General features: G+C 43.2%; 1 protein-coding gene and 1 long non-coding RNA gene across 2 annotated transcripts; both read right to left on the bottom strand.

The window, feature by feature from the left end:
- Positions 1–1,202: 1,202 nt before the first annotated feature.
- Positions 1,203–6,275, bottom strand: LOC112570535. The gene is made up of 3 exons (XR_003100644.1): positions 6,057–6,275; positions 5,850–5,943; positions 1,203–4,222 (listed from the first exon to the last, which is right to left on the bottom strand). It is a non-coding gene; the product is annotated as an uncharacterized LOC112570535 (long non-coding RNA).
- Positions 6,276–13,803: 7,528 nt separating this feature from the next.
- On the bottom strand, positions 13,804–25,569 carry LOC112570834. The gene is made up of 4 exons (XM_025249474.1): positions 25,470–25,569; positions 20,114–20,265; positions 16,770–17,236; positions 13,804–15,097 (listed from the first exon to the last, which is right to left on the bottom strand). The coding sequence occupies exons 2-4, from the start codon at positions 20,223–20,225 to the stop codon at positions 14,648–14,650; spliced, it is 1,029 nt and encodes a 342-aa protein (XP_025105259.1). The 5' UTR covers positions 20,226–20,265; positions 25,470–25,569; the 3' UTR covers positions 13,804–14,647.
- Positions 25,570–26,037: the final 468 nt, after the last annotated feature.

Below are 26,037 nucleotides of genomic sequence, written 5' to 3'. Positions count from 1 at the left end.
AACAATGAGCAGGGTGAATGCAGTACGCAAAGGAAGATGAGCAGGTAGACCAGTCAAAAGACTTACAGAACAAAAAAAGAGATTAAATGTTAAAAGATGACTAGCATTATGTGGACTCAGCAGTAATGTTCATTGAACAAATGTTTTGAGTGAATATTCAATGGTGGGGAGGTGGCAGATATGGAATGGAAGATAGTTTCACCGTTTTGATGCAATGTAACTTAAAAAAAATTCTGTGAGCATGCTATTTTGGTGATGGATAGTTAACATTTGGCTGTCAGACAAAGAACAGAGTTGTGTGGCTGGGATGTAGAGAAAGAAAATTAAAGTTTAGATAAATAGGGCAGGAGTCTGCATAGAAATTAAGAGACAGCTTAGAGCAGGGGTGGGCAATTAATTTTCCCAAGTGGTCGCATGAGAAATTGAGATGGTTTTAGAGGGCCGCACCCATTCTTGCATTTGAAACTATACCCACTTTCTGTTGCTTCACAAAATGTAAAGAATTTCAAGTAAGGCTCCAAATTGATGGGTACGTCCTCTTCGTTTTTCAATTATGTTGCCAGCGATCCCGCCTTGAACATACTTTTTCCCACTAACTGATATACCCTCGACGACATCAGTACTTGCGGTTATGAATCATGAGCGTGCGCATCAGCACACGTGCATCAGTGCCATGCTCAGGCTGCATCACAACACCCCGATGCAGTGAGAGCAGTGGCTGTCGTCCATCGTCTTGCTGACACGCTGTCGAATGACATGGTCGTGAAAGTAGCCAACATGTAGCCAAGCTACGGCTACTTTCTAAAATGTAGCGGCGGCTACAAACAACTTTTTTTTTTAATTTGTAGCCGGCTACAGTAGCTGTAGCTAGGCTGTGCAACACATATTACATCAGGACGCTTGGCTACTATCAGCCATTCTTCCAGCATTTGTCTTATTGACCTGGAGTGCCCAACCTATACGGCCTGCTCATTTTAACTAAGACACAACATAATTTCATTTTTAGTCATGATTTGGCAAAACCGCCATGTTCTGGCCTGTGAGATTTTAGACCATGTCCAGTGCTGCCCTAGGGCAAGAAAAGGTTGGACACCACTGGGACCTATTCTGTTACAAGACTAACTGGTGAGTCACACGCTGCATTTGAACCAAATCCAAGTTTCATGAAAACCTGCAGTTAACACTTGAACCATGAAGCTTTATAAAATATAAATCAATTTTTAATAAAAGCCATAATTATAGCAAAGTTGGTGTGGCACATCATTCACACTGAGGTTAGCTTTCACCCATCTTTAGCATATGTATCATTTTCTGCTTATTACAGAACTTTACAATTTATTTTAGTAGAGGTGGATTGCTGTCTGTCTGCCAAGACCAACGCTTAGCCTCTTGCGAAGTTCTCCGCTGTTAGTCTCGGCGAGCCGTAACAAAGAATGTAACTAAACCGGAAGCTTTGTATACACCTGCCTCATTTTAGCAGTTTGGACAAATCGTCTGCCAGCAGTCCAGTAATACAAGTTCGTGGCGGGAGCGTTTGCTTAGGGCAGCGTGTACCGCTGGCTGCTTGTTGCCTTCACCCCATCACTGGTCGCGCATGACGCACAGCAGCGGGCGATGTGGCATTTAAACTGCCCAGTATAAATAGAAAGTCAGTGCTTGCACCTGTTTACCAAAAGGCAGCTGGTCCTGCTGAGAAAATCAGTAAAACTTTGGTTCTGAGTACGCGAGTAGCACCGTTCTGCCGCAAGAGGCTATGGTCCGCCGGACAGCGGCTCACGTCACTAAGCCCCTCTCTCCCCACCCCAGGGAGTTAAGTGCTAGGTTTTAGTAGACTAGGTAGGTAGGTTAGAATAGATATAGTAGTTGTATGTGTAAATAATATAAATAAATCTATTTTTGAACTTATTTACTGTATGAGCGTGTTAGTCCAAGCAAATGCTAGTGTGTGGTGTGAAATAGATGAAAGTGCCTCACTAGAGCCAGAGAGATGTGTGTTGTATGTAGTTGTGACTCGGAGAACACACATGAAGATCCGTGGAGTTGAACGTGGCACCATAGAAAAGACTTTTGTCTGGGAAAAAGTTGTGGATTCCAAGGTCGGGTGTGTAGAGGTTGGGAAAAAAAAACACAACGTGAGGTAGAGATTAGACAACGCACCCGACGAACGAGAAGAATTTTAGTGGAAATTCTCCTTAGGAACTTCTGTCCTCTTCCCTGGAACACTAATTAGAGGAACAGACTGACTTGGCGCTAAAGGGGCCGCAGTCTTAACGAGGAATCTGTTCAGTCCGGCTACAGTATATTTACTAAGTCTTTAAAGAATTGTTTTGTCATTCTTATTATTTATGACACAAATCTTTAAAGAATAGCTTGGGTTTATTATTCTTGATATTTGGGACACTAGTTGCACATTAATTTGTTTTTAGTTCACTTGGGTGAAGAAACTGAGAATCATCTACTAATTTAAGAAATGGTGCTGCTGAACTTAGAACCATCAATTGTGCTTGGATGATATAAAAGGGTAGAAACAGAGCTGCACTTACAAGATTCATAAGGTGGTCAGGCTAGCCAATCTCAAGTCAGAGGGGAGGGAGTTTGGGGTTGAGCATTCTGTGACAACAAGGTGAAACAGGTTTACACAGCAAGGCTATTCTACATGTTAACTTTGCAATCTCCAATGTATGTGATATTCCATTCTTGTATCTCAATATTACAGTCTACAGCAATGCGTATATACCTTGGTGGCAAGAATGGCAGAAAACAACTTGATCATCCATGCTTTGCCAATTCTGACATGATAGACATTTCATAATAATAATAAATGCAAAATTTGTAAAGTGTGTACTTCACACTCCTAAGGAGCATACTCTTAGCGCCTAAGAACAAGAATGAGACGTGGACAGCATATGAGGGACATGAAAACAAATGAATAACATATAAACTAAGGAAAACAAAATGACGAAAATCAGTGGTTTCATATTTCTAGCAAGCAGTAGAAAACTTGACGACAATACGTTATTAATGCATATTTGATAATGTGTCTGAACAATTCTGTCAGCACCATTGTTCAACTTCATAAGAGATCTGTTCACACAAAAATTCAAGAATGACAAGTTTGGTCTTTAAATAATTTTGTAAAAGACATGATTCCACTGGCCCCAGTGAAGCTTTTAATTTATGCAATAAATACACATGTATATATTGTTGTAGATAATTGCCAAACTAGTTATGCATGATTATTTCAAGTGTCATCAATGTGCCCCTGTCCTATAATGATGTGCATATTAGTCAGACATCAATGTGTGAGACCTTACAAGTTGTGAATGGAGAATTATTCACTGGTACATTGGAAATAGGTATCATGCAATAAAATTAACCCAGATACTTTGAAAAAGAATCCTTCTGTTTGGTCTTTGAGTACTATAGCAAGCATGTGTCCCAGTTATATTCTTACTCCAATAATAGTTACCCCATTGATTATTACCTGCGATTAAAACAAAACTGAATGCAGCCAAACCTATAAGGCTGAGAGTGTAGCATCATTAACAACAACAAAAATAAACAAGAGATAATAAATGTGAGAATAAAAAGTCTCAAATAATGTTCAATACAGGCACTGCATTGTTCTGTTCTAGCAGAATGAATACAGCTCAAAACACTTTTACATATACATTCATGTCTACAGGAAAGAAAATGAAATAATGTACAAGATAAGGCACATCATGTTTTGTTCTAGCCATATGGAGACAGCACAAACACATTTTTACAGGAAGATTTATATCTCCTAATCTGTATACAAGAAAGAAAATGATATAATATACTACTCAAACCCCAACTGATTAAAAGTACATGCTTATAATTTATGTGACTGTATATGCATTTCTCATTCCCAACAAAAAAAAAAAGAGATGTATTCATATATAGCACCATGATATGCAATAATTCATGATGAAAATGACTTAATGAAATGATAAAGAAAATAGCTTAAGCAATCTTTTTCAACACATGGATTTTCCATGTACCATGTTCTGTGCACAAGTCAACGGTAGTTTGACTCCCCTCTCCAACAGGTTGATAAATTCATTACAACCACTGCAGCATGCTGAGAATGGACTCAGAAGAACATAAAAAATGGAGCAGAAGAATCCAATGGGCCAGCCGAAGACAAGAAGGATGATGAACCAGATGAAACTCCATAGCCATCCACAATTTGCCATTGTACCTGTACAACAACAAGACAGTTGCTTAGTGACTGTACCTGCCTGTACAGCAGCAAGACAGTTCCTAGGTGATTGTACTTGAATGTACAAGAAGACAGGGAATTGTTTGGAGACTACCTGCTTGTACAAGACCAGAGAGCTGTTTGGTGACTGTACCTGCCTGTACAAGACCAGAGAGTTGCTTGGTGACTGTACCTGCCTGTACAACAAAATACAGTTGCTTGTTAATTATATCTGCCTGTAAAACAAGGTTAGTGTGTTGCTAGGTAATTGTATCTGCCTATACTGTCTACAACAAAAAGACCAGAGACTTGCTTGGTGATTGTATCTGCTTATACAACAAGACAGAGTTGCTTGGTGATTGTAGCACCATGAACACCAATGTGTTCAAGGTGTTATCTGAAGAAAAAACATACAGAAATAGTCATGACAAACACTATATATTCTTTGCTTACTAATCTGCTGATGCTGAGTAAATAAAGAAGGAAAAATGGTACACAGCATAGATCTATTAACTGAAAAATCGTTTTTCAATTATATATAGGGAGAGGCAAGTGGTTAGAGCAGAATGCTGCTGCCTGGAAGTCTTTCAGATTGAAAAATTGTCCCTTGCCCATTATTCAGATTTATCAGGGAAGGAGATGGCTCGGCTTGTCTTCCACATAGTGACCCAAGAAGCATTAGGCTATGCTAGCTAGTGTAAAGGAATAAAATAAGGAACTGTAGTATGTTTGCTTCAGGAAATGAACTGCTATTTGTGTAATCTGAGTTTTTCAAGTATGGGAGACCAGTTGCAATATGGTGAATCTGGCAACAGTAATGAAGAGTGAACAGACAGGTTGAGTATACTGAATACTATGTGACAGGTCAGCTGGCAGCTATGACTAGTAGTGAATTTTACAAAATGTGGTAACAAATTTCAGAGGGCAAGAGTGGAGAGTGAGAAATTGGCAGTGTGTAAGGCAACTGAAAACTGGTCATTCCATCCCTCCAAATCCATGCTGTGAGAAACAAGTCTAGACTGAAAGAGAGGGGAACAAAGAAACAGACTGTTAAATATAAAGCACCAATACCCAATACAATTTTGACTGCTGACACCACACTCATTTGTCTAACACTGCATTAAAGGTAATCAATGAAACATGCAGCAGATGAGAAACATCTGAGAACTTACTGCTGTATCACTCGATATATTAACCTAGCAAGTAAAATGCACAGCTTGTTATACAATTAGGGCACGAGGAATATCACAAACACCAAAATACTTAAGCTTTAGAGCTTAAATCCTGCAGCAACACACATGTATTTGTGATGAATGCGACATACATGACACAAAGAACATACAAAAAAAGCAAAATAAAAAAATAACTAAGCTGTAAACCAAGCTAGATGCTGCTGAATGTGCACTGATCATGTGCGAGGACAGCCCCTCTGTGCACCATTAATCGGCGTTATCTCATCAGGGCCGGATGCTGAACACAGACACAGCCATGCAGCAACGTTCCTTCCAAATCTTCTCACACAAAACTCATTCTGTCGATGGCTGTAGAGTTCACTACTAAATAAAGAATACAATGCAAGAGCAGACAGAATAACAATACCGACGCAATAGCTTGTAGTGGCACTTACTCAGCTATACACACCCTGTCAGAGCTGTCAGGGACTCACAACTATTCTCTGCTTCTTTGCTTGGAGGCAGCAGGAGGGGCGGCACTGCTGCAGGCTGCACAAATACCACAATATAGCAACATATCAACACACCTCACAAACAAAGCTTTCACTGCTTCCTACAACAGTCACGTTTGAGTCACAATGGATTTGACGAGTTCTGTGTACCTCAGTGTAGGCTGACGAGAAGACAACAACAGCAGCAAACAACGGGCTGTCGGTCACGTGACTAGTTCCTCAACGGATGTGTAGCGGGACTAGCTGAGCCTGGTGATTGGCTACACAGCTCACGTGACTTAGTCCCAATCTGCTAATGTGTCTGTACGCTTGTCTCCACCACTCGAAGATTCCTCATACATCTTGTGCGAAAACACGCAGCTTGCATCAATATTATAAACAATGTTACTTACAAAAATAACTATCAAAATACTTTAATGTTCAGGCTACAACATACTGCGGAAATGGAATCATTACTATAGCAACACGCAGTTGAACAAAGTACATATATGAACGCTATCAGCAAGTGACAGAAGAATTTATAAGTATTATCATTTGATAAACCCAAGCTTGACGAGGTTTCTACGAGAAGTGACGCTGTTAACTGTCGGGCTGTATCAACATATCTTCCTTTCATTTAAGCCACAGCCTCATTAAAGGGCAACACGAGCGCTCGGAGAAAATGGCTGGAACCAGAGCATAAAAGATCACAAAAACATATTCCGGAGGTATTTATGACGAAGAGGTACGAGAAACATTATATTAATATTTTTCTCTTAATCACACCGGAATTTGTCAAAAAAAACAAAAAACAAAACAAAACAAAACAAAACAAAACCAAACAAAAACAAACAAAACAAAACAGGAAGAGAGGAAAGGGCAGTATATGTAAAAATAGCGTCGTCTGCATGAGCTGAATTCAGAGAAGAAAGATGCTATATCCTCGATAAAAGAAAACAGACCACGACCCAATGTGTGTTCTCTTGGACACTCAAATCGAGTTTGTTCCTAAAGATGCTGTCTACAAACGCCAGTGGATTAATTTTTTTCACACATTTGTATAATACAGATATATCTCTGCTTTGTTCAAATTTGCCGTGCAAACATCATCCACACACCGTACTATTTTCAACAATTTGCTCAAAACATTTCAGAACCGATTGTCATCCGGTCACTTATACAGTACAAGCAAGTCTTGGACTTTTAGTTAAACAAACAGATCTTCGTACAGCAATGCCAACTATATAAAAGCATGAGGTGCTTAAACCAACTACGAGCTACCACTGGCATCCACTGCTAGTAAAAAGCACAAAGATCAAGCACCAGATATGAACACCGACACTTTCTACACTGTTCTGTTCTATAAGTAACATCGTGACACAGTCACAGACACCACGTGTCCAGGCACCATTGATGTGACAAAGGTATGAGGAGCTTAAACAGGAACATGTGCAAGTAAGTAAACAGTCAATTTCACCTGCAACTAAATGGGGAAGAAATAAGTTTTGACACTGATAAATGTGTGTAAAATTTTTATGTTATAATTTTAATGACAAAACATTCATTATGAGTAGTCAGCTGTAACTATAAAATCAAAGTGCAATGCTCAAAATTAGCCATGTAAAGAGAAAGTTACAGGAGTTTATTTTAGACAAACGCACATTGGAAATGTGTTTACATTTTATTAACCACATTACACGTGGAAAAGTGATCTCAACTGCAGCCACATAAAAACAGAGAATTAATAATAATACAGCTTAGACTGCAATGACCGTGATTGTTGCCCTTTTTCATTTGCTAGTCTGTCGAGTGATAGTTTGGACCTTTTTTTAAAACTTTAGCTGAAGCTTCTAAATAAAGTTTAAAGTTGTAGGGCTGTATTCCAAAATCAGCTTTTTTATTTTCTGGACAACAAATCGCTTCTTGAACACGATAACCCGAGCGATGTTTCTTCATTTGACTTGAAGATATGCAGAGATTTGCTGAAGTGAGCCACACTCACTGTTACAAATACTACTTATATGCAACAGAGCTCTCCAATATAGGAGAATAATTTTCTCCTAGTTTCCTAGTGGCAGGTGAGACTGTCGACGTTTAAAGGTTTATATCTTTAAAATGAAACATAATTATGCACTCATATTTTGAGAATTATTATTTTAAATAAACGTATCCCGACCATAAAGAAAATGTGTTGAACTCGTGTTGTCCTTTAACAGTATACTTCGTGCGTGAAAATGTCTATTCTCTTTACACTCAGTCCAATTTACATTTTTGAACGCACGGTAACTTACATCTTATCCTGACTTTAATAGGCTTTTGTCATTTTACATTTCATGTGCTCTCTCCTGCCTGAAAAAAAAACGTGTTAGGATTAGAAGAGTTACACGTTAACTTACAGTTTCCATAATCTCAATAGCCTCATATTTTTCTTACAGAAAAAGATAAAATAAGTAAAAAGCTTTTTTAAACACACTTTTACTTGAAATGTACTAAAATGGTAAACGATTTTATTTTTTCTTCAAGGGATACTCAAGGCTTGTGATATGGCTCTGGCGGCGGTCAAACGTTTCAAAAATATATTTAGTAACAATTATAGAGCACGAGAGCGATACAGGAGAAATAAAGGATTCATTTCTCACTTAATTACCACTTATTAGCACTATGTCGGTTGCCGATGTTTAGAAACATTGAAAAAATCCAGTGAATTCGACCCTTGTGTCCTTCCGCCGTGTAACCGCGATAGCTTCCCGAGATGGTCAAGCAGACGAGTCTTATTGTGACGTCAGAGTCTTATTGTGACGTCAGTCTCTGACAGGAAGTGTCTGAGGTCATTGCGAAGATTTGACGTCATTTTACTCTATGACGCACTCTGTGTGTAAGACTTGTAAGACTTCTGTCTGAAACTGAACAGACAATTTTAATCTTTTCCAATTCTTTTCGTGCAGTCGTCTTGCAGCCACATTCTCGAGGCGTGGTTGTCACTATGGAAACCACACTCATAGGGGTCACGTGACGGAGAACGAAACTCGTGAAGCAAAAAGAGTCCCGTGATATTTCTCTTATTAAACACAACATTCTACTAAAACCTCAACGTTTTCCACAATGAAACACACCTATAAATAGATGCATCAAATGTATCCTACTCTTTACGCGATTTCGTATAGTAGTGGTCATCAATGAAATGGTTGACTAATAGAATTGTTCAATATTAGGACAAGATAAACAAAAAAACACAAACAAGAAACCAAAATACATGTACATAAAAATTAGCTCCACTCTAAGATTTTAACATAGGTCGATATATGTCAAACAAATGGTCGCTTGTACCCATTAGAGTTTATGGTTTCGCTTGGCAATCAATAGGTTTTCGTGAAAGGGCGTTGAACAGAAAAAAGATCATATTACAGAACGAAAACATCCCAAAGCAAAATACAAAAAAAAAAAAAAAAGAAAAAAAAAAAAACCACACTGAGTTTTGAACACATCAACTGTCAATTTGCAGGCATCGTTCGTAACCACTACACAGTCGTAGCTCACGGAGCTCTCTGATGTAACTACTTGTAGTTTACCATTGTGGTGTGCTGGGCCCTCGTTTATTTTACCTGTGTACCTGTCATCAGCTGTAGGCCTTGAGTTATTTTGCCTGTCGCCATTAACTTTATGCCGTCCTTCCATCGTGCTTAAACCGTTGTAGAATTAGCCCCAAAAAAGAAAAAAAAGCAAGTTTCAAAGCTGACAGAGTGAATGCCGAGACCGTTGCTTAGCAGGGAAGTGTGCAAGGTCGCGTGACGTACGTCTTCCGAAGGTTTCCGAGTTTTTCCCTTCCAGTGAGACCGTTAGGAAAAAAAAATCAGCAGCGCGGTAGTGCACTGGCTCGCACTTTTGTTTGTTCGGCGAAAAGATAGAACTCAATAGGACTGTAATCAGGTCAGGTTTTTATTTTCACGATGAAGCCACCTAGTATAGATGTTTTCTTGTTATCCACAGTCTTTCATTTGCGTTTCATCTTCGTCTTGTCTTCTATCTTTCTATTCCTTCGTAGTCTCCGTATCCTGTGTGTCTTCTGCAAATCGTGTCCTTGTTCTTGTGTGCGTTCGCTGCATTTTCGTCCTTCATCATCTCATTCATCTGCGCCTCTCGCCCTGTGGCCGCGCGGAGCTCGACTGTTCTAAACGTTCATCCTCCTTTCGTTCCGTCGCCTTGTCGTCGGGCCCTGCGTCGTGTGCGCGCGTGGTCAGCGAGGAGCTGAGATTGGGGACCAGCAGAGTCTGTGTACGTGAACAGACAGGGGGTCAGCGTGAAGCATCACCCAAGGCCCACAGAGAGGACGGAGATCGTGTAACAGAGTTCACTGTGTTTTACATTCTCGTGGTTAGGCTGAGGCCTCAGGGGCAATAGCTCTGTCGTACTGTATTTAGTTTTTTTTATAATATATCTCCTTACTAACATTCTCATTATCTCTAGCTTGGGGTGGGGTGGGGTAGTCTCCGTGTTTTCTTGCGTGTGAGTGTAACGCGCATGTGTATTTTTCATTTCCTTTAGTATCCACATGGTTAAACTCGTTCATAGGCACTGAGACTCGCCTCTTACGATAGAACAAACGACATTTGTCTGCCTAGATAGAGGTGACTCTCATTTCTCACCATGTAGACCTGTCTGCTGCCTGTTAGTAGGTACGCCACTCATTCATATATCCAATACTCTCTATGGCAATCTCAGGCTCTCGCAGTAGACTGGTTTCAGTCAATATCTCTCAGCTCTCAGATAGGACTTATAGTAATGCTGCTATCTCCACCCAGTCCTCTATCCACTCACGAGTCCCAAGGCTCTTAAACTTGGTCCTATCTTAATCATGTACCTGATACCACTTATACTCTAATCACGATTCTATCCCCTCTCCTCCCCTCCTCCTCCTCATCATCATTTCCGCATGTGGTAAATTGCCAAGGCAAAGGAACAATTTGTAGCTTCAGTAAAGTTACATCCTGCACTTTCATTCCAAGCTCCATGTGTCAAGAGCACAGTTGCGACAAAACTCATATCACACATTGCATTGATCAACATACACAATCATGTACTCACGACACCAGGTGGTCAAGGTAACATAACAGGTTTGAAAATCACTCCTGCAGCTTGTATCACGCCGACTGTGGGTAGCAAGGGTGTATGGCATAGTACAAAGCAGATGATGTGACATATGGATGCACACGAGGAGTAGACATTGTCATATGAGACTAATAGTAGTATTATAGGGTATAGGTGGGGTTGCGGCTATATGGATTTGGGGGTACTAGGTATGACTATGACAATTGACAATGACAATGACTCGGAATGACATGACAATACAAAATGACAATGACAACGACACAGGACAATTCTTTATTAACAAGAGGTAAAGTAAGAAAAAAACATGCTTTTTCCCATTTAGCCTAACCCTTTACAGGTAAGAATAAAGTAAGTAATTAACTAAGGCTCTAAACGCTAGAAAAAACATAACATCAATCAAAAGAAATGTATGGTGAAAATGTACAAAAGCAGGAGTAAAAACAGATATTTACAAGGGTCCTGGAGTTGGGAAGTATCATCTCTGTTTTAATGGTTCAGGCCTCATCAAATGTTCCTACATTATTGTACATGCATTGTGTTTTAACAAGTGGCGCCGAAGCAGTCCTGGGAGGTTAAGTTTTTAAGATGGAGAGGGAGGCTGTTCCATTGCACCCTCCCTGAGTATTTTACTTGATTTAAAAAGGTCTACTCTAGGAATGGCAATGTTCAGTTTTGGAGAAGATGGAGTGTTTTGGATGAGAATAGCACAGAGAGTCTGGGACAGTTTACCCCCGTCAGTATTTTATAAATGAAAATGCATTTGTTGAATTTTAGTCTGTCAGAGGAAGGACGTCCTGAGAGGCGAAGTCACGTGGTCTTGTATTCGGTTTTAGAGAACAGCTTTTGATTGCTCGCCTCTGAACACTTGCTAGAGTTTGATGGAAGCTCCACTAGCGGAGTCCCAGAGGAGTGACTGGTATGTGTTGTGATAGCAAGGTGTGTTTGTGGTAGTAAGGTCAGACTTGCGGTAGTAAGCTAAAGGTAGTTTTCTGACCTTATGGTCGTTGGGTAGAGATTAATCTTTTCCTGACACCACTTTGTGTGAGGCAGTGCACGAAAGAATCCGGCATGTGGGGGGAAGTAATTTTGTGTGACGCAGGTATGGAAGTAGTTAAATGTGGGTGGTGCCTGTTTCGAGTGCCTTACCCTTTCTTAGTTATTTTAATTAAGTCATCTAGGTCAACTAGGGGAAGTAACCCTGCGACAACACGGACATAGAAGGGGCTCATGTGGGCGACTCGGGTTCGGACGGGTTGCTGTACGAGCCTGTGGAAGACTGTCCCTCAAGGTAACCCTGGAGGGTAGTGGACACCGCGGTGGTCAGTGGAAGAACGGACTTACGAAGGTCAAAGACTGGACAGGTCGCCCTGTACAGCACCTGCTGACTATCGCCCACAATAGACCGGCGGCCTGTCAGCTGCTAGTCTATCCTTGTGATCCTCCCAACCACAGGTGGCGGTCTATCCTTGTGATCCTCCCAACCACAGGTGGCGGTCTATCCTTGTGATCCTCCCAACCACAGGTGGCGGTCTATCCTTGTCATCCTCCCAACCACAGGTGGCGGTCATGGGACGACTGACTGACTGTTGCTGTACTAGGACTAGTGCTAGCCTGTTCTCTCCTTTAATTTGTGGTTCATCAGTTACTATGGCCAAGTCCTGACATCTTCCTCTTCTTAGGTGTCACGTAAAGACAGAGATAACAATGTGAGTGGTGCCAGTCGCCATTCAACTCAATCGCTCTCTCCCTGCCTCGTCCCTTCCCTGTCTCAGTCTCTCCAAGTCTTATAAAATATTTTCTCACGTTACCACTTCCTGCAAATTCGGTCTGCCTCTAAGACCTAACTGAACATTTCTTTTGCATGTGAACAGTCCTTCTGTCTAGTACATTTTCATTTGAAGATCACACTAACAACTAGGACGAGAATTTTTGTAAGTTTCAGGGCAAAGTACACCAAGCAGACAGCGAGGACAAACATCTCACAACGCCAGCAGACTCGATCGCCAATGAGAGAGGTTAGACCACTCGTCATCGTAAAGACTGACATTCATCGAAATGTTATCTCACCTACGAGAAGGGTTAAGTGCACTCACACTGTTTTGAACAAAATCTACATTAACATTTTCTTTAATGGCAGTCGAGCTATTGATGCAGGAGTATTAATGAACTGTCTATGCAGGGCTATTGATGGCAATGAAGCTATCTATGAAGGAGTGTTAATGATAGTGCAGTTGTCTATGCAGACTATTAATGATAGTGCAGTTATCTATGCAGACTATTAATGGTAGTGCAGTTGTCTATGCAGACTATTAATGGAAGTGCAGTTACATTTGCAGGACTATTAATGGAAGTGCAGTTGTCTATGCAGGACTATTAATGGTAGTGCAGCTGTCTATGCAGACTATTAATGGTAGTGCAGCTGTCTATGCAGACTATTAATGGTAGTGCAGCTGTCTATGCAGACTATTAATGGAAGTGCAGTTACATTTGCAGGACTATTAATGGTAGTGCAGCTGTCTATGCAGACTATTAATGGTAGTGCAGCTGTCTATGCAGGACTATTCTCGAGCACACAATAAATATCAAGTGGTACAGAAAAGAGAAATGCTTATTGTTTCATTACTTGTCTGCGTTATTTATTCTTTCCTCTAGCGACTATCTCCCTCCCGCTCCAGTAAGCACCGCCCCCCCCCCCTTCCTCTCGCTATCGAGAGCTGCGGCCCTTGGACCCTAAGATTTCTCGTTACAAGCATCACGTGATATTCCGTGGTGTTAGCACACAATAGCAACAGAAATTAGCTGAACAAATGACTTCTTTCTGTGATAACCAATGTTGACGTTTATTGAAACTTTTGACAGCGAAAGTCATTGAGTGGAGGCACGTGACTACCGGCCACTTGTGTTTGGACTTGATGAACCTACAGAACTAGCCTAGCTGTCACCCGGCGTCCAATGTAACCTGCTTAAGAGAAGATTGCGTGAATACCCGGAGTTTGAGAGCCTGTAAAACCCGGTGGCCTGTTAAACGTCTGACGATGACAAAATGTCCGCCGTCTCAGAGCTGTGCAAACCACAAGGTCTGGGCCCGCCTGCTGCTCTGGAAGTAGCGGCGATGCTCACCCAACTGCCAGCCAGACAGGTTGATGGAGGAGGTGGTCGGGATGCACAGGTAAACCCAGAAGGGGAAGGCCGCCAGCTCGTATTCGTGGGCGTCGTATGGCCGGTCCCCCAGCACCCGGATGGCCTGTGCCGTCGAGTCGTCGTCACCACCCGCAGTGGCCACCCGCGCGTTGTCCACGTTCATGTACATCTCGCCGCTGCGCTCGTCGAAGATGACGCCCAGGCGGACGTCAGCAGCCTTGCGGATGGCGCTCTTGACGTTGCCCTTAAGCCCCCAGGTAGCCACCCCGGTGCTCTTGGTCTCGAGAATCTTGTGCCACTTGCGGGTATCCATAAACCATTTGATGGCTTGTTTGGACATGACAGGCACCACAGGAATAGAGGTGTTACGCACCAGGAAGCCGTAGGTACGCACCGTCCCCGTAGTGTGTGCCAGGCGGAAGACGTAGTACGTGTCCGTCTTGAAGTCGAACTCGTCGAAGGAGTCGCCGCCCTTGTTGGACATCATGTCGTGAGGTTAGGCGGTGACGTGGCCGTTACGGATGCGGATGAAATGCGCCTCCATGGCGAAGTTGGAGAGGACAACTCGGATGCGGTGACCCGCTCTGACGGCCGCCACCAACATTTCTAGGAGCCCTCGCTAGCTTCGCCGTACTCGTCATTGGTGTAGACGTGCTGCCAGCACGCGTCGACGAACCAGTTGAGCGAGACGTAATCTGACCCCGCCCCGGTTGGTGCGACCCCCACGGCCCAGCGCGAGCTGTCCTCCGGCCGTTTGTGCTCCAGGAGGACATCCACCTGTACGGCGTCTGGGTGTTGTAGACGATGTTGTTACCGCTGTACTTCTGCGACAGGTGCATGTTGCTCTGACCCGCCACGCGCCCGTCACGTGACCACATCACCACGTGCAGCGGAAAGCCGTAGCCTCGGTCCGTCATGAGAGCTCGGATATCCTTGCCTTCTTTGGCCGCTTCCAGCAACTCCTCCTGTGGAAGTGCAACTGACATGAGAAAGCGAGCATAGACCAACATAGACGGTGTAGAGGGCGTAGTGATCGTTCACACGTTCACACGTTCACATCGCCGCTCCCGCCTGTTCTTGCATCACACCTACTCTACAGGTTACGACTGCAAACGATACATTTTCAAGTGCCTTACCGAAACTTTAGTTTGACAAATGACAGACAAGGTGGTAGTCGCGGTCCCTGATGGTGGTCACTCCTCCTCGGGCAAGGCCAATGACGTCATTGTAGCCACGATCACGTGACGCTCCGTTACATGACCATAGCGTACGTCCGTACAAACTAAACATTTTATGTATCACTGCCAGGGATCGCTTCTTACTCTAACGCAGTGAAACCATGTTAATCTGGTACACGGACGTTTTGCCAACGTATGTTTCGTCGACGGAGGCACTTCATTTCGGCATTTCACACGAGACCTTTAGCCGAAGTCAAGTGTGTGACGCCCCTTAGCTCACACAGTTCTCTCGCCATTGTATCAATGTATCAGTGAACTCTCTCTCACTATCCCTCCTCATGTGAACCGTTAGAGGTACGCACAGGAGGATGTTTTAGTTTTTCTCAAAGCTGCTGCGCATAATCTGTGACAATCAAAGTGAACTGTCTGTGAAGTCTGTGTGTAAAATTTGTTTGAAATAAAGAATTCTTGTGTAATCTAGTAGTTACTTTCATTCTTTGAGAAGTAAGTAAGCTCTCTCTCTCTGACATAATGCTGCAAAACGTCCGGCGGCGAAACGTCCGCACACGGTTTATCTTGGCTGCTTATATCTAACATTGTAGCAAATGGTTTGCCACATCTAACACTGTAAGGCTATAAGGCATGTTCATACTCGCTGTTCATATCTAACACTATAAGGCATGTTCATACTGATTGTTCATATCGAACACTGTAAGTCATGTTCATACTCGCTGTTCATACCTAACAGTGTAAGGCATGTTCATACTGACAGTTCATACCTAACAGTGTAAGGCATGTTCATACTGACTGTTCATATCTAACACTGTAAGGCATGTTCACACTGACAGTTCATACCTAACAGTGTAAGGCATGTTCATACTGACTGTTCATACCTAACACTGTAAGGCATGTTCATATCGCTGTTCATACCTAACACTGTAAGGCATGTTCACACTGACAGTTCATACCTAACAGTGTAAGGCATGTTCATACTCGCTGTTCATACCTAACACTGTAAGGCATGTTCATACTGACTGTTCATATCTAACACTGTAAGTCATGTTCATACTCGCTGTTCATACCTAACAGTGTAAGGCATGTTCATACTGACTGTTCATACCTAACAGTGTAAGGCATGTTCATACTCGCTGTTCATACCTAACACTGTAAGGCATGTTCATACTGACTGTTCATATCTAACACTGTAAGGCATGTTCATACTCGCTGTTCATACCTAACAGTGTAAGGCATGTTCATACTGACTGTTCATACCTAACACTGTAAGGCATGTTCATACTCGCTGTTCATATCTAACACTGTAAGGCATGTTCATACTCGCTCAAGCCCATTCTTACGTCTAACATTGTGATTGGATAGAAAAGCTTACTTGATTACTTAAATCTATGACGTAGGCACATGCATGGGACCTTTGACTTTATGACCTCAACAGATACCTGACCTTATTGCCGACGGTGGCGCCGCCGTCCAGAAAGTGTCCGTAGAAAGGCTTGTTGTTGTGGATGTCGGCCTGGATCTCCTTTGCGAACCACGAGATGCGGACTTTCTGCGTGTCCTGTCCCAGGAAGCTGGGGCTCTCCACCAGGTACTGCGCCACGTGCACGTTGCCGCTCGTGCAGGGCAGGAAATGACGATAGTGCGCATTCTCCACGAACTCGCAGCCCCGCACGGCGATGTGATTGATAATCTCGGCGCATATCTCGTCGCCTCTGATGTTGATATTATCCACACCGGAAGTGAAGCTGTGGGTGGCGTAGCCCCCGGGCTCGACCACAAAGTCGTGCATCAACACGCGGATTGTCGCCCCTCGCAGGACCGCCATCTTGAGATCTTGCTTTTCGCCAAATACGGGGGTACCTTGCTCGTCGTTTTCAAAGACCTTGACCCAGGGGCGGTCACACGCAGCAACTGCAAGAATAATACCAAGTATAATAACAGTTATACAGTCTTTTCACATCACGCACTGTGATTTGTTCCTTTCACTTTTAACTTAAGCGGTTGCCCCCTCTTTTCACATCTCATCTTCCTGTATATTTATAACATTAACTCTCGCTATGACAGTGTAAGTTTATTCCTTGTTACTCATCGAGGAGCATAGGGCCACAACAACACCTCAGGGTTAGGGTTAGCAGCGGACCCGGTATAGGGCAGCCCCCTTCAGTTGGGCCCAGGTGGTTCCAATGTCCTTTGCCTCGCTCTCTACTGTTCTTTTCCAAGTCTGCTTTGGTCTCTCAACTCTCCTCTTCCCCTGAGGGTTCCAGTCAAGTGCCTGCCTGGCCATGGTGTCAGCTGGTGAGTGCAGGGTGTGTCCTATCCACCCCATTAGCGCAGGGTGTGTCCTATCTACCCCATTAGCGCAGGGTGGGTCCTATCCACCCCATTAGCGCAGGGTGTGTGCTATCCAGCCCCCATTTGTGCTTTGTGATGTCTTGGCTAGTGGCATTCTGGTTGGTTCTTTACCACAGGCTGCTGTTGGAGATCTTGTCAGGCCATCGTATTCCCAGAATATGTCGTAGGCATCGGTTGGTAAAGGTCTGGAGCTTGTTGTTGATGGTGTTTGTCACTCTCCAGGTGTCAGAACCATACAGTAGGACCGCCTTCACAGTGTCGGAAGGAAAATGTTTTCATTGCAGTGCCAACGCCATGTCTTCCCATAATGAGTTCCCTGTAGGTGTTATCATCTCCCACTTTCGGTATTTAGGTCTCCCATGATGATCTTCAGAACTCTTCTTGGTGTGTGGTCAAGCAGAGACTGCAGGGATCTGTACAAGTCTTCTTTTTTCTCTTCCTCTGTTTCATTTGTTGGTGCATAGCATTGGATGATGGTGATCTTCCTTCCTTTAGCATGGAACCGTGCTGACATGAGCCGTGGTGAGACTGGTTCCCAGGCCATCAGCGCCTTTGGTGCCTCTGTTGAAATCAGCAGTGCTACTCCCTGGGTGTGATCGTGGTCCAGGTCTTTGTGGTCAGAATAAATAATGGTTTCTCCTGATGTTAGTCTGGTCTGGCTACTTCCATTCCATTTTGTTTCGCATAACCCGAGAACCCTGATGTTGTATTTTCTCATTTCTGTTGCCACTTGAGCCGACTTGCCACTTTCATAGAGGGTTCTGATGTTCCAGGTCCCTCTCCTGGTTCTTGTCTTGATCGTCAGAAGATGAGTCAGCGAGCTGGCTTCTCTAAGGCTTTCACCAGCACGTGTAATAAGCTCCTCTATAGACGAAGCTTCCCGACCAGGCCCCTGTTGTAGTACTGTTGCGGTTTTAGTAACAGCTTTTTCTCAAAACTCCCAGCCTGGAGGGCCAGGGTGCAACATTTTAGTCTGGCCTCTCCCCTGACAGACCTGTTTAATTTGGTTAGAGCTGCCAGGAGCACCAGGCTCCCGCCGACATCGCTCTGTGGACCCACAAAGCGCGCAAGTCACCAAACCACTACAAGGTAAGGTGCACCAACTGGTGGTTGATTAATGATAGTGTAAGTTACATGATTATAACATTAACTCTGGCTATGATAGTGTAAGTTACCTGTTTATAACATTAACTCTGGCTATGATAGTGTAAGTTCATGTTTATAACATTAGCTCTGGCTATGATAGTGTAAGTTTATGTTTACAACATTAACTCTGGCTATGATAGTGTAAGTTTATGTTTACAACATTAACTCTGGCTATGATAGTGTAAGTTCATGTTTATAACATTAACTCTGGCTATGATAGTGCAAGTTTTATAACATTAACTCTGGCTATGATAGTGTAAGTTACCTGTTTACAACATTAGCTCTGGCTATGATAGTGTCAGTTACCTGTTTACAGCATTAACTCTGGCTATGATAGTGTTAGTTACCTGTTTATAACATTAACTCTGGCTATGATAGTGTAAGTTTATGTTTACAGCATTAACTCTGGCTATGATAGTGTAAGTTTATGTTTATAACATTAACTCTGGCTATGATAGTGTAAGTTTATGTTTACAACATTAGCTCTGGCTATGATAGTGTCAGTTACCTGTTTACAGCATTAACTCTGGCTATGATAGTGTAAGTTCATGTTTATAACATTAACTCTGGCTATGATAGTGCAAGTTTTATAACATTAACTCTGGCTATGATAGTGTCAGTTACCTGTTTACAGCATTAACTCTGGCTATGATAGTGTAAGTTCATGTTTATAACATTAACTCTGGCTATGATAGTGTAAGTTTATGTTTACAGCATTAACTCTGGCTATGATAGTGTAAGTTTATGTTTACAACATTAACTCTGGCTATGATAGTGTAAGTTTATGTTTATAACATTAACTCTGGCTATGATAGTGTAAGTTTATGTTTACAACATTAGCTCTGGCTATGATAGTGTCAGTTACCTGTTTACAGCATTAACTCTGGCTATGATAGTGTAAGTTCATGTTTATAACATTAACTCTGGCTATGATAGTGCAAGTTTTATAACATTAACTCTGGCTATGATAGTGTAAGTTACCTGTTTACAACATTAACTCTGGCTATGATAGTGTCAGTTACCTGTTTACAGCATTAACTCTGGCTATGATAGTGTTAGTTACCTGTTTATAACATTAACTCTGGCTATGATAGTGTAAGTTTATGTTTACAGCATTAACTCTGGCTATGATAGTGTCAGTTACCTGTTTACAGCATTAACTCTGGCTATGATAGTGTAAGTTTTATAACATTAACTCTGGCTATGATAGTGTAAGTTTATGTTTATGATGTAAGTCACTTTAATACGAACACTGGAAGCCAGAAGGAGAGTATTGTGCACACCACTCACCTTGCGAAGCCACGTTGGCTGTTGCTGTACATGCGTGTGGTAGTCGCAACAAGATGAGAAGTTGAAGGGTGAGGTGGATGTTCCATCTGATGAGATGGTGAAGTGGCCACATGGCTCTACTTGCAGACCCACTTGCTCGTAATTAACAGGAGCTGCGGAACATACGGACACCAGTTCATAGGTTGAGTTCATAGGGCAACAGAGTGTGCGTGCCTTGATCCCTAAAATACAGGGAGCAGAGCTACTTACCCTGTCTAGAGACCTTTCTTAACCAGACACACAGGGACAAACGTTGAATTAGTTCGATAAGGTGTTAACATAACGAGCACGAAAACATATTTGTCGTAGATACATAAGTGATTGACATGTCACCGGATACGTTACATTGTGATTGACATGTCACCGGATACGTTACATTGTCAGTGACTGACACCTGACCCGTCGCGGTTTTTCAGTATTTAAATGGTTGTTACTGAAAGGTGACAGGATGTGTGATTGTGATCATGAAAGGAAGCACGTGTGTAACGGATAAGTACTTAGTAGAGGGGGTTAGGAGGGAAGATCGACAACCGTGGTTGATCTGATTTAGCGTAGTGGGCTGGAAGTTGTTTGCCCTTGAGCAAATGACGCAAACTGGGACGTCAAAATAAGGTGACGTAAAATTTAGAGGAAAATAACGTTAGAGAAAAAAACGGAAAGGAGAGAGCAGACGGCGGAACAAAAGTTGGAAGCTGGTGGATTTTATTGGGACTTTCTCGCAACTGCTGCGACAGCGGAAAAAGTATTACGGAAAGTAATACCGTGGGTAAACTACAGGTGGATGTACTTCACAGGTCGTGAGTCACTGTAGTCCGTGTTCGCACCGTGGGGGAGCTCTGTGGCTTGGGCATCCCGCAGTACAGTTTCTTGGCGGGGTCAAAGAAACCAAACACTGGTATCAGCGAGAAAAGAACGGAAAAACTTGGTGCAAGACTGGGGCACCGACTTCCATCTGTCGCCTGGAAGGGACAGTTCTTCACAGCCTGAGAGTAAGCACCGGTGGAGGAAAGGTTTCCTCCCAGCCTTCAGCGAATCTAACATCATCCTGCCAAACACCTAGGAGGCGGCCGCATGCGCAAGACCGAGACGTTCCGCTTGTAAACTGTGGGTACTGTGAAAACCATTTATTTTCAATAATAAATAGACTTTGTGGAAAGAAGATCAGTGGGACTAATTGGATTAGAGGACTTGGGAGGGTCTCAAAGACTTTAATATAAGAGGTTGATGTTTCATCGGGAGCGAACATTGGGTTCTTCATCGGTGACAATATTTATGAGAGTCGATTTTATTGTTATCTTTAACAGTACGTGGGATGAATGATAACATATTGGTAATATATCTTGTGTGACGGATGAAGGAGTGAATCTATGAGTGTGGATACTTTGCCTTTGTTTCATTTGACATTGTATTTGAATTGAATAATTATTCGTGCCTCTAAGAGGGTACGCCCACCCTCAAGCGATCAGGATATTTTGGTTTGTGGAAAGAATGCGCGTGTCTGCGGACGGTCCGTGACAACGTGATTTTAGGTGAACGAAAGTAGAGGTGTCTGAGTTGGCACGCGGGTGACTGTTCGTGAATTGATAATTTAGACAGAAGATTGTGGAAGGGTTGGTGGGGAGGTTTTTCTAGTAAAGCGCCAGCCAGGGATAAGGGGGGGGGGGGGTCTTTACACTGCACGACAGCCATTTTTTTTATTTGATAGAAGGTAGCGGTGAAGAGAGCTTCAACGAAGAAGACGCATCTGCGTCAGCGATGCAGAGCGCCGACCCCAGAGCCGGTGGTGAGAACTTGTCGAGATGCCCGACCCCAGAGCCAGTGGTGGAGAACTTGTCGAGATGCCCGACCCCAGAGCGGTGGTGAGAACTTGTCGAGATGCCGACCCCAGACCGGTGGTGAGAACTTGTCGAGATACCCGACCCAGAGGAGTTGCCTGGGTTTTGTCTGACCCCGAGAGTAAGGAGTTTCGACGCCCGTCCTCCAGAGGAGGGGACTATCTTCTGCTGAAGGTCTCGGGCACTGACCCGAGAGTCGGAGCTCAGCAAGGTGTTGAGACGCTCGTCCCCGTGAGGCGGCGCCGACCTGGAAAATCTAGGAAAGTTTGCAAGTGTGGTAGTCAGGTCGACTACCTCAGCTAACCACTCAGTGGTGTGATTGTTCGACCACTCTTCGCAGGAATGTGTCTGCTGGGTATTTTAGGAAATCACGTGACAGCACTGTCGTCTATTTAAGGAAGTCATTGAGTTTATGGAGAGCTAGTAGCGGCGACAGAGACAGTGAGTGAACATTCCCGCACTCGCTGGCCGCACTACCTAACTAGAAGCTAGTAATTTGGGACTAAGTATGTGGGGAGAACTTTGCTTTGCAATTGGTCTGCTTAAGTTTTAGTTTATCCTAGTTGCTCCCTGAGGAGCATAGGGTCGCAACAACACCTCGCCAGCTGTAGGCTGCTGAAAGCATGCCTGGCCTTGTTGATGTCATCGTCCGTGTTGATGCGGCTTTTGATGTCATCGTCCGCTCTACCATCCTCGTTGACAATACTCCCCAGATACGTGAAGCGGTCTGTTTCCAGGATGTTCTCTCTTTGAAGTCTGACTGGAAGTTCCTGCTTGCTGTTGATTCTCATCACTTTGGTCTTTCTGTTGACCTTTAAGCCAGTCTTCTCTGCTGCCTCTCTACCTCTCCCCACTCGGGCATCTTGAAGACTCCTTCTCCACTGTCGAGCAACTGTTATATGGTCAATCTTGTTTTCTGCCTGGCAATCAGGGGAAGTCCAAGTTGTCTTGTGGATATTCTTGTGTGGGAACAGTGCCACTATGACATGGTCACTGAAAGCGCAGAAGTCTGTGAAGAGCTCCACGTTTTCGTGGCACCATCTGGTGGCGGTCAGTATCTAGTATTCTAGCTAGTTCTCTACTTGGTCTGTTTTAATATTTCACCATCTATTTGGTATACTGTTCTCTCTTTGTTATGTCTCTGTTTAGTACTCTGCTGTCTCTCCTTGGTCTGTCTTGTTATTTCACGATCTAGTTGGTATACCACGTTCTCTTCTTGGTCTGTCTTGGTATTTTACTGTCAAGTTGTTTTTGTGTTCTCTCTCTGATCCGTATTGTTATTGTTATTATTATTATTATTATTATTATTATTATTATTATTATTATTATTATTATTATTATTATTATTATTATTATTAGTACACTGTGTTTGTTTACCTATCTGCTCGGTATCACCTGCTGTTTTGCATGATTCTTCTCACACATGTGTACCGCACGGGGAGGCAGAAATTCGTGTTGCTCACCTAGCGATTACATTCATAACAAGTTTATGGAGCAAAGGGTGGGATGGCGGATAAATAATGGCATTGTTCTTAGACAATAGAGGACATTCCGGCAATGCTTTAGTCATCTTCATTATTTAAATGTTGTTACCCTCGGCGTGTTTCAAGTTTATAGTTGAGCACACATATCCCTAAAGTAACTAGACAAGAACTGTAAGCCTGATCCTTCTTTTCATCAATGTATTTGACGGTTAGTTTCTTGGTTTCTTGTCAACCCAGAGACAGACCATCAAAGGACTGAACTACAAAGAACTCACAGTCGTGTTTTTAATTTCCATTAATTAATGGAATACCAGCCTGCAAATCTTTTCTAACAGGTTGAGCTAGTGCAGAATACGATGTTTAAATCCAGGTCAAGTATCCTGCCGCTGTCAAAATCTGGTGTGCTTCACTTGAAATCAGCATTGACCTTTAACCTTGCAGTCTGACAAACACCATCCGTGTCTTAGATGCACTCAATAGCAACATGAGACTGAAGGTGTTCCCCACATTGGGACTTTTCTTAGCTTACATGCACTTACATGCACTTGCACATCAAGCATCCGGACTGCTTTTTTTGAAAATAATTATTAGTCTTGCGTTTTCTTTTCCGAAGTGCAGAGAGATCGGAGAGGTCAAAGTTGACATCCACATTATTTCCTTAGGTGTCAGGTGTGTCACAGACACTAGTAGCAAGGCCATTCCACCAGTTGTGTTGTCACAGACACTAGTAGCAACAGGTGTGTCACAGACGCTAGTAGCAAGGTTATGCTATCAGTTGTGTTGTCACAGACATTAGTAGCAACAGGTGTGTCACAGACACTAGTGACAAGTCACGTGTCGCCATGTGATTAACCCTCTTACGGCCGCTGCGGTTCCCAACCAAAGTTTCGGTAGTTATAAAAGCAATTATCTCAACGTTTTGAAATTTCTTGACTTTCACACTTTAGTGGTGGATTCATCGTGAGTGAAATGAATTTTCAAATACCTGCTCAAATTAAAATTCTATCGTTAATCACCGGTGGGTCCGTATGGACCCCGGGTATAAATGCCAGGCCCTGTATGCAGGGACCAGCGATACCTGTATCGCCACGACAGCTCGGGTATATTGGCATGCAGGACCCACAACAAGACAAAAGGAGGAACACAATGGACAACTGATTCGCTGCTCCACCACGAAATGAAAAACAAGAAGATGGCCGATGGTAATCTTGTACAAATGTGGATATCAGTGCCATGAATGCCTTCATTGTTTGGACTTTTCTAAGCCCCGAGTGAAAATAGGGCAAAAGTTCACAACAGTGAATCTTTTCTGATGAAACTGGGCGAGGAACTTGCTGGACTTGGAAAATGTGTGGAAGAGGAATGTTGTGGGGAGAACAGGGCGCACTGTGTAGCCTTCAACAGCTTCACGAAATACAACTCCATTGCCAAGAAAGCAACAGCTCTGCTTCCTTTGCCCGAGACCGAGCGAGGAGAAAGTTAGACACTTGCCGTTGTTGTGGGAGGTGTTCATGTGGAGTTCAGGCAAAGCTTGTGGTTGGTAGTAATCACATTGTTGTTAGCCTGAATAATCTGGACTTTTGTGACAACAGCAAACTGTCGGCCTTATTAACACAAAATGTTCTCAGTTTTTTCACATTTAGAAAGGAAAGTCTAAGCAAATCTTGAGATGAAACTCTTGGTATCTTTCTGTCACATGACTATGTTTTGTCACTGTAATTTGTGATTGCGAAATGGTATGGCCCCCCATTTGTGGGTTAGGCGATAAAAAGTACAACCTTCACGAACATTGTAAGGTTGGTGAATTACCTGTGCTTGACTAAAGCAAAGATCTGCGCACGTGTCAGAAACACTGTTTGTGTCGCAATAGCAGAAGTGACGACAACACAAGGAAGTCAATACTTAGCCCGATAACTCTACGATCAGATGTAAAAGCTTAGATGAAGCACAGTACAGTGAAGCAAATCGAGAGAGAAGAGGAGCGAGAGGAGAGCGTACCTGCTAACAGCCACTTGCTGCAGCTAGACTAGGGGGCGCTGCTGGCTGTCTCTTGAGGTAATACTATGAGGAAAATGAAAATGGGAGTAGAGAGGGAGAGCAGAGTTTGAAAAACCTTGTGACAGCGTGTGACAGGTGTGCTGACGACTGAGACTGTAGCAGGACCGAGCGTTTCTCCACAATCATCATTTGCCGAGACGCCAGTTACCTGCCCGTGGAGAGACCTGCTAGCGGGATCCGCGATCTTTGTCTTGCTTGCAACAACGGAGGCCGTTGGAATAATATTGACAATAAATAACAAAAGCAGCTATATAATAACAGTTAGTACGATTTTCTCGAAAATTCAACTTTTTCGGTTGTTTTTGCAAGCTTTTGCTCTCCGTGTGGTCAGTGGCTTGATTGGGCCCTATGGGTGGCTCGTGCTGTGAGGTGTACCACAGTACGTGGCAAAATCGTGACTAGCTTCACAGTACACAGACAGTATCGTGACTAGCTTCACATTACACTGACACACTAGCACTGTACACTATATCGTGACAGCTTCACTGACATGACAGTATCGTGACTA

The sequence above is a fragment of the Pomacea canaliculata genome, linkage group LG8 (genome assembly GCF_003073045.1).
Source record: "Pomacea canaliculata isolate SZHN2017 linkage group LG8, ASM307304v1, whole genome shotgun sequence".
NCBI lineage: Eukaryota > Metazoa > Mollusca > Gastropoda > Architaenioglossa > Ampullariidae > Pomacea > Pomacea canaliculata.
Note: the sequence above shows the minus strand (reverse complement) of the source record. Positions and strands in the feature narration are given on the sequence as shown.